The sequence below is a fragment of the Bos grunniens genome, chromosome 15, assembly GCF_055505025.1.
Source record: "Bos grunniens cultivar Pamir isolate PY7600 chromosome 15, Bosgru_T2T1.0, whole genome shotgun sequence".
NCBI classification, from domain to species: domain Eukaryota; kingdom Metazoa; phylum Chordata; class Mammalia; order Artiodactyla; family Bovidae; genus Bos; species Bos grunniens.
In genome coordinates, this window is record NC_141179.1 from 79914421 (window position 1) to 79923859 (window position 9439).

The 9439-nt window shown below is 36.1% G+C and overlaps 1 protein-coding gene and 1 pseudogene across 1 annotated transcript; one reads left to right on the plus strand and one right to left on the minus strand.

Moving 5' to 3' along the window:
- Positions 1–618: 618 nt before the first annotated feature.
- LOC147358665 (olfactory receptor 8H1-like) lies at positions 619–1714 on the plus strand. Its single transcript, XM_086338698.1, has one exon. The coding sequence runs from the start codon at positions 767–769 to the stop codon at positions 1712–1714; it is 948 nt and encodes a 315-aa protein (XP_086194824.1). The 5' UTR covers positions 619–766.
- A 5192-nt stretch (positions 1715–6906) lies between these two features.
- LOC147358666 (olfactory receptor 5AS1-like) lies at positions 6907–8954 on the minus strand (annotated as a pseudogene).
- Between the last annotated feature and the right edge of the window lie 485 nt (positions 8955–9439).

Genomic DNA, 9439 nt, shown 5'->3' on the forward strand with positions numbered 1-9439 from the left:
CCAGGCTCCCCCATCCCTAGGATCCTCCAGGCAAGAGTACTGGAGTGCCATTGCCTTCTCTGAAATATCACTATATTTGAAGATTATATTAATACTTGCTCCATAATTTTAACATAACCTACTGAAGTATACTAAGGTTAAAATTTATATTTCATATCAAGTATATTTCATATCAAGTATATTAGGAAACAAGAACAGTGCATGGTGCACTAAGACCATTCTATCATTGTTTATTATATGTGTATATGTATTATATCTAACATTTTTTCACAGGTTTGCTGAAATCAATATTAATAAGAATATAGTATTGTTGGCATCCCTTCTGAGTTCAATCTAGCTTGGTAGAATTACAGATCCAACATTTAGGAGCTCTGACTCAGGTTCAGTTATTTAAATTCACTGTGCTCTTTTTCTCATATGAAGAATGGGAAAAATGGTATTACCTATGTATAACCTCATGACAATTAAATGCATTAATAATGAGAATCATTTAAAGCAGCATCAGCCATTCTAATTATTCAATATACTAGCTTTTACTATATTATATCCAAATGTTTACTTACCTCTATTTCGACATTTGGTCATCAATTAAGATTTTTTTCTTCCTACTCTCTACATCCTTCATTATTATCGCTTTCTAGAAACATTAAACTAAGCTAAATATATCATGGTATTTCTGGAAACACAATTTCTGGAAACAAAATTCATAGTAATTCTTGCTATGTATAAATTCTGATTTCTCAACATTTTGGAGCATTTGGACACTATGAGTAGAAGGAATATCACACAAGTGTCTGACTTCATCCTCATGGGACTGACAGATTCTGAAGAGATCCGGCTGGTCCTCTTCACCCTCTTTCTCCTGATATACCTGATCACTGTGCTGGGGAATGTGGGGATGATCCTGATAATCCGCCTGGAACCCCAGCTTCACACACCCATGTATTTTTTCCTCAGTCACTTGTCATTTCTTGACCTCAGTTACTCAAGTGTCATCACCCCTAAAACCTTAGACAACTTACTGACTTCCAGCAAGTATATTTCTTACCTGAACTGCTTCATGCAGTTGTATTTCTTTGTCTTCTTGGGAGCCACTGAATGTGTTCTTCTCTCCTCCATGGCCTATGATCGCTATGCAGCCATCAGCAACCCTCTGCATTACCCAGTTGTTATGTCCACCAGACGCTGCTGCTCTCTTATCTTTGGATCCTATTTGATTGGTTTTATTGATACCTCTGTCAGTGTTCCATGCATGAGTAGATTGCATTTCTGCAACTCAAATGAAATTTATCATTTTTACTGTGATGGAAGGGCAATTTTACCCCTGTCCTGCACTGACACACATGACATCGAAATCATCATATTCATTTTTGCTGGTTCCACCCTATTGGTGTCTCTTATCACAATATCTGTGTCTTATTTGGCCATCCTGTCCACTATTCTGAAAATCACTTCCACTTCAGGGAAGCGAAAAGCCTTCTCTACCTGTGCCTCCCATCTCCTGGCGGTCACCATCTTCTATGGCACTATGATTTTCACTTACTTAAAACCAAGTAAGTCCTACTCCTTGGGAAAGGATCAAGTGGCTTCTGTTTTTTATACTATTGTCATCCCCATGCTGAACCCCCTTATATACAGTCTTAGAAACAAAGAAGTGAAAAGTGCTCTCAATAGAGTTATGCAGAAAAGAAAGGATGCCAAACAACTAAAATAATAGTGATGTTAAATTTCAAAGCTCATTTTTTTCATTCCTACAGTGTATTTCCTTGCTGTCTCTCCAGAAGCAAATAGAAGTTTTTAGCTATTTATTCTGTTGAACCATTGTTGCCTGACTAAATATAATCTCTCATATTTCTAAGAATATACCTTTATAAAACTATATTATAATTGGAAACCAATGAAGCATGTCAAACTGTGGTCTAAACATACACATTTTTAAGGGCAACTGATTTCATACATGAACAAGTATACCTGTCAGCTTTTAAACTATGTCACATATTCCAGTGCTCCAACTTCATTGAATTTTATGATGAAACAGAGTTCAGTTTTGGGGACAATGATACTGATCTCAGAAATAATTTCCTTTACTTTATAGAGAAGCATATAGCAGAGTCATTATGAGTACTTGCTTTGGAACCAAACGTTCCAGAATTTAGATTCTAGGTCTGCTGTTCTATAACTTATGTAACACTAAAAATCACTGAAAATATAAGCCTCAAGTTTTAAACTGCATTAGATAAATAACAATTCCAGGTCCATATAGTTACCATAAGGGGCTTCCTGCGTGGCTCAGTGGTAAACAAGTGGCAATGCAGGAGACGAGCTTCCAATCCCTGGGTCAGGAATATCTCCTGAACAGGAAACGGCAACCCACTCCAGTGCTCTTGCTTAGAAAATTCCATGGATAGAGAAGCCTGGTGGGCTACAACTGAGCAACTAAACACACATGCACACACACATCGTTACTGTAAAGATCAAATCAGTTCATTATGTAAAGCATTTAAGGCAGTACTAATAAATCCTGGCCCTTATCATTAGAATACTGATATCCCTCCAGTTTTTAGTGCACAATGGCTTTTTTTTGATGAACATTCAGCTGTGTTTTAAGAATTATTTTTGATTGATTTAATGGACAAACACACAAACAGCTAAGAAAACACTCAGCACCTCACAATTTTAGATTTAGAATGGACAGTGTTAAATATTGGAAAAAAATATTGAAACATTTAAGGAAATAGAAATGCCCTAGAAGCTATTAAGCACTTTGTATGTGTTCTTCTAGATTGACAGTTATGTATATATATATATGTTTATTATGTACATGAGCAATATTTCTGACATTTCCTATGTCCTTTTTGAGACTTTCTGTGTATATTTAAAAATATTATCTTTGATTATTCCTTTATCATTGAAATCTAAGATGGCTGTGTGTTTGATACATGAGAAAGATTCTCAGTTTGCAATTCTTTGGATACTAAATGTTAATGAATTCATCAAGTTAACATCTGCATGAAGTGCTATCGTTTTGATAGCTCCCTTAAAATATTTATTCATTTTTAAGATATGTATTTATTTATACCGTAATGTAATTGCTTTACAATGTTGTGTTAATTTCTGCTGTACAACAGAGTGAATTACTTATTATATATATGTGTATATGTATATATCCCCTCACTCTTGAGTCTCCCAGTTATTGAGTAGAAATGAGAGGAATTAGGCAGTCATATTTAAATGTTTATTGAAAGGAAGTAAAGATATATTTTATAAGGTAATTTAAAAATAATATGTGTGTTTATAATAATTCTCTCCAAAAATATTATAAACTCTTAGAGATAAGAATTTGCTTAGTCATTTTGTGCTCTCCACAATATGTAGCAATATCACTTATTTAACATGTAAATAAATGTTTTCTTTGCTTTTGTTTGCTGGTGAAAGCACAGTGATGAATGCATTAAACTGAAGGACTCTACTTCATTCAAGTTTATACCACGCTTTGGTGTTTGCACACTCCTTTGGCTTCCCAGATGACACTAGTGGTAAAGAACCTGCCTGCAAATGCAGGAGACATAAGAGAAGTGGTTGGATCCCTGGGTATGGAAGATTCCCTGGAGAAGGGATGGCAACTCACTCTAGTCTTCTTGCCTGGGGAATCCTGTGGACAGAAGTGCCTAGTGGGCTCTGATCCGAAGGGTCCCAAAGAGTCAGACACAACTGAAGAGATTTAGCATGCACACACACGCATATTAGTGCTCAAACGTATTAGCTTAGTTGAAAATTCTATTTCTGTGATTTTTTTCTTTTTCTAAAACGTCTCTAATTCATGTATAAAATATGGCCTGGTGATTAGCTGATAGATTTCTTTTCCAATTACCTTTTCCTTAGTAGTTAGGGTATGGAAATGAGTGTACACAGAATTTCATACTTTGTTCAGATGATTTTAAATCACTGGAGCCAACTGATTAGGACTTATACATCATACATTACACACACACACACACACACAGACAAATTCCTATAGAAATAATCAGTCTTCACTCTTGACAGTAGCTGAAGACAGTTCATGATAAAGGATCTGTATGGGCACAGTTACATGTTTGATTTTACATTTTTAATTTTCTTCTGATCTATATGACTGTGTCTGACTCCTACAAACTTCATTTTACAATTAAATTTTTTACATTGTAAATCATTGTGACAACTGATGAAACAATAGTTGCATTACTTTAAGGACTTATTGAGGCTCCTGTCATTTTAAAATTAACATTTATTTACTATTCATTTATTTTTACTGTGATGGATACTATTGCTGTGCACGGACTTTCTTTAGCCCCTCCGCATGGTGAGTGGGGGCTCTTCCCTAGTTGTGGTGTGAGGGCTTCTGATTGCAGTGGCTTCTCTTGTTGAGGAGCACAGCCTCTAGGTGCGTGGGCTTCAGTAGGTGCAGCTCATGTGCTCCAGAGCCTGGGCTCATTAGCTGTGGCACACTCATGGGCTTAATTTCTCCATGGCATGTGAGGTCTTCCTGGACCAGGGATCAAACCAGTGTCCCCTGCATTGCAAAGCAGATTCTTAACCACTGGACCGCCAAGGAATGTGGTGGTTTTAACTCATCTTTGATTGTTTTTTTTTTTTTTAACTCATCACTTATCCACTTTATTACTCCTATATATTTTATAGCATTAACTATACTACTGTTTTAACTACTGTTTTCACTCCTCGCATATCTACTTTATTAATCCTATATATGTTTTTTTTTTTCCTTCTAAGCACAGCATCAGATTTAGTATCTGATTCAGTTCTGATTCAAGATTTTTCATCATGATCATTGAGAATAATTAAGCTAATTATATTCCCCTTTCTTTTTTTCTCTACCAGGGATTTTCATTCATTCATTTTAACTACAGTGTACATATTTTTTAAGTTGTAGGAAACAAAATTACTGTTGAAGCTTATTTGTATTTACTGTGTCTCTAATTGTATTATTTTCATTTTCACTTGCATTAAATATATAGTCAACTGTACAAAATTACAAAGATTTATATTTATTATCAGTTAATCTCCATTTATGTGTTTCAATATATCATTGATATGATCTCTCATAGAGCAGGAAACATGCCACAATTTTCTTGTTAATCATAAGAAGCAGAAACTTGTTTGTCCAGATTTATGATTAAATGCCCAAATACATTTTTAAAAATGCTCTCTAGTGTAGTTTCCATCATTGTAGAATAAGGAGAGAAAGGAAAATATATGTGTATATATATATTTTTTCCTATATGAATATTACATATATATATATTGCATAGTGAAATCTGTAATGACTTAGAGAATGAAATTATATCAATGAGTTAGAGAATGAAACTATGTTAAATCAAGTTCAGTTAGTTCATTGCTGAGTCATGTCTGACTCTTTGAAACTCCATGGACTGTGCATGCCAGGCTTCCCTGTCCATCACCAACTCCTGAAGCTTGCTCAAACTCATGTCCATCAAATCAGTGATCCCTTCCAAACATCACATCCTCTGCTGTCCTCTTCTCTTCCTGCTTTCAATCTTTACCAACATCAGGGTCTTTTCCAATGAGTCAGTTCTTCACATCAGGTGGCCAAAGTATTGGAATTTCGCTTTAGCATCAGTACTTCTGATGAATATTCAGAACTGATTTCCTTTTGGATGAACTGCTTGGATCTCCTTGCAGTCCAAGGGATATATTTGATCATTTGATTCTCAAATTATACATATACTAGGAAGATTACATATATTAGTTAATTTATACTTCAAACCAACCCATTTCAGTGGCAATATTTTATTGTCTTTATTTTCAGGGTTATAATCTTGTAATAAATCCAGTAATTTATAGCTCCACAATTACTACCAAATGCACAGTATTATATATTCATATTTACAAAGTATATTCCTTCAACTCTGTCAAGATAAAATAAAAAAGAAATTAGGACTCAACGATTAAAAGCAACCCCAAAAAAGTCTGATCATCAAAACTGAATCCAGAGAAAGAAATATTCATACTTCAGTTGATTTACACTGTCAATTTACAGAAAACAGTGATCAAAGCAATTGTTGATCTCTTCCTGAAGATAGAGTCAGGAACATATGTGTAAAGAATTAGTAATGTATAAAGTTAATAGTCTTTATGATCTTCACCAGGTATCCGCAGTGAATATCTATTACAATAACCAATCTAACCTAAACAGAAAATACAAGCTATAATTTCACTCTCTCCTAATATAAATGTGACTATTGCTATATGTGTCTTCTATCTGATTTTCTGAGATCCATTGTAATCACCATTATCCATCATGAGTAATGTTAAATTTCCCTGGTGGTAAATGTTCCGTAAGTACTGAATCTAGGCTTATTTTCCCAAACACAGAAAACTGAATTTACTCACTCTTCTATCGATCCATTCATCTGATCCATTCATCCATTTATTCACTATATACACACACACACACACACACACACACACATATATATATATATATACACACACACACACACACACATGCCCTACACCAAGCTGCATAGGTTTTGGAAAAATCAACCAAGATACATATCCCCAGCTGCTACGGACTTTCTCATATGGATAGGTTAACAGACAAATCAAAAAATACCTTCAATATTACATGATAAAGAACATAACAAATCAATGTACAAAGAGAAATTATTATTTTAATTCAGAAATGTTTCACAGAGCAGAATTCTGGCAAGTAAATTTTTGTAAGAGAAGATAAAATCATTTTACAGTATGGAAGATGAAAAGTTATTTTTATTTCTGAAAGGCAGGAAAATGTTTAAAATATTTGACATATAGGGTGATGTACAGCTGATTGTCAGATTGGAGGGATAGGTTATGCCTTAAATATTCTTAAATAACTTTAAATCCTATTCATTTGAAAGTCCAGTTTATGCCCAATAGCTTTCTGAGGGCATTTTTTACATCTTTGTTTCTGAAATTGTAGATTACTGGATTAAACATGGGAAAAACAACCGTATAAAACACTGCAACTACTATGTCAGTGTCTAGGGAGTAGCTGATACTGGGATGCAAGTACATAAACAGGAGTGTTCCATAGAATAAGGTGATTGCTATGAGATGGGAAGCACAGGTAGAGAACATTTTGCTTCTTGCACCTGAGGACTTGATGCTCAAAACAGTGAGGAGGATACAGATGTATGAGATAAAGATGACCACAAAAGCACTGGTCTGGATGAAGCCACACAAGGCAAAGAGCAGAAGCTCATTGATGTAGGTGTCTGTGCAGGATAAAGCCAGGAGAGGTGGGATATCACAGAAAAAATGGTTGATAATATTGGAGCCACAATATGGCAACCTGAATGTGAGACAGACATGGACCTTTGAAGTCACACCCCCCTGAAGTACACCAACGCAATGCAGCAGACACAGACTCTCCCAGACACAAGAGCAGAATAGAGCAGTGGATTGCAGATGGCTGCATAGCGGTCATAGGCCATTGCTGCCAGGATAAGGCATTCAGCATTAGCAAAACAACCAAAGAAAAACATCTGTAGCACACAACCATAGAGGGAAATGCTTTGCTTGGATGCTAAGAAATTTGCCAGCATTTTAGGAGGGATTGCTGTTGAGTAGCTAATGTCTAAGAAAGACAAGTTGCTGAGAAAATAATACATGGGGGTTTGAAGGCTTGAATTGATATTAACTAGAATTATTAAACCTACATTTCCCACCACAGTTAGTGTATAGACTATGAGAAATACCAAGAATAGTGTAAAAAGCAAGAGAGTTCCAGAAAAACATCTATTTCTGATTTATTGACTATGCCAAAGCTTTTGACTGTGTGGATCACAATAAACTGTGGGAAATTCTGAAAGAGATGGGAATACCAGACCACCTAACCTGCCTCTTGAGAAACCTGTATGCAGGTCAGGAGGTGACAGTTCGAACTGGACATGGAACAACAGACTGTTTCCAAATAGGAAAAGGAGTACGTCAAGGCTGTATATTGTCACCTTGCTTATTTTACTTATATGCAGAGTACATCATGAGAAATGCTGGACTGGAAGAAACACAAGTTGGAATCAAGATTGCCAGGAGAAATATCAATAACCTCAGATATGCAGATGACACCACCCTTATGGCACAAAGTGAAGAGGAACGAAAGTGAAAGTGGAAAGTGAAAAAGTTGACTTACAGCTCAACATTCGGAAAACGAAGATCATGGCATCTGGTCCCATCACTTCATGGGAAATAGATGGGGAAACAGTGGAAACAGTGTCAAACTTTATTTTGGGGGGCTCCAAAATCACTGCAGATGGTGACTGCAGCCATGAAATTAAAAGATGCTTACTCCTTGGAAGGAAAGCATGTCCAACCTAGATAGTATATTGAAAAGCAGAGACATTACTCTGCCAACAAAGGTCTGTCTAGTCAAGGCTGTGGTTTTTCCAATGGTCATGTATGGATGTGAGAGTTTGACTGTGAAGAAAGCTGAGTGCCAAAGAATTGATGCTTTTGAACTGTGGTGTTGGAGAAGACTCTTGAGAGAACCTTGGACTGCAAGGAGATCCAACCAGTCCATTCTGAAGGAGATCAGCCCTGGGATTTCTTTGGAAGGAATGATGCTAAAGCTGAAACTCTAGTACTTTGGCCACCTCATGCAAGGAGTTGACTCATTGGAAAAAACTTTGATGCTGGGAGGGATTGGGGTCAGGAGGAGAAGGGGACCACAGAGGATGAGATGGCTGGATGGCATCACTGACTCAATGGACGTGAGTCTGAGTGAACTCTGGGAGTTGGTGATGGACAGGGAGGCCTGTTGTGCTGCGATTCATGGGGTCACAAAGAGTTGGACACGACTGAGCGACTGAATAGAACTGAACTGAACTGAGAAGTAGATAATCTGTGAATCCAACAAGTAGGAACTCATTCTGCATGGTATCATTATTCTCCAACATATTCTTGGTTTTCTTGTCTTTCTCATCTGAAATAGATGGCATCAGAATACATGAATTGATTTGAGTGATTGATTAACAAAGGATACTTTTATTCTTCCTTCTAAAGAGGCAAAGATAAGGATAATAAAATCACTGTTAAGGCATTTTCTGTGATGTATTTGGCTTCTTTTCTTTTTTCTTTTTTTTGTCACTTTATTTAAAAAATAATTAAAATCTTCATTGATGCTACAGAATGTTATTCAGGTATGATGCTTTAAGAGGCAGTGACTTTAAAAACTGCACTTTAAGAGATGGTACTGATTCCTTTCAATATGAAAAAGAATGAATTTGGCTGAGTTGATAAGTCCTGGTAGAACCAGAAGAGCTGGCAAAGTCCTTATAGGTCAACCCCTATTTTTCAGATCCTAAAATCATATTCTTCCATGTACAGGAAAGTATAGTTGAGAAAAATTCTAGGGAGAATTCTCCCACAGATAAACTGGATA

Bases quoted from the DNA above. Each gene is read 5' to 3' on its own strand.
- LOC147358665 (XM_086338698.1), top strand. From the start codon at position 767: ATGAGTAGAAGGAATATCACACAAGTGTCTGACTTCATCCTCATGGGA.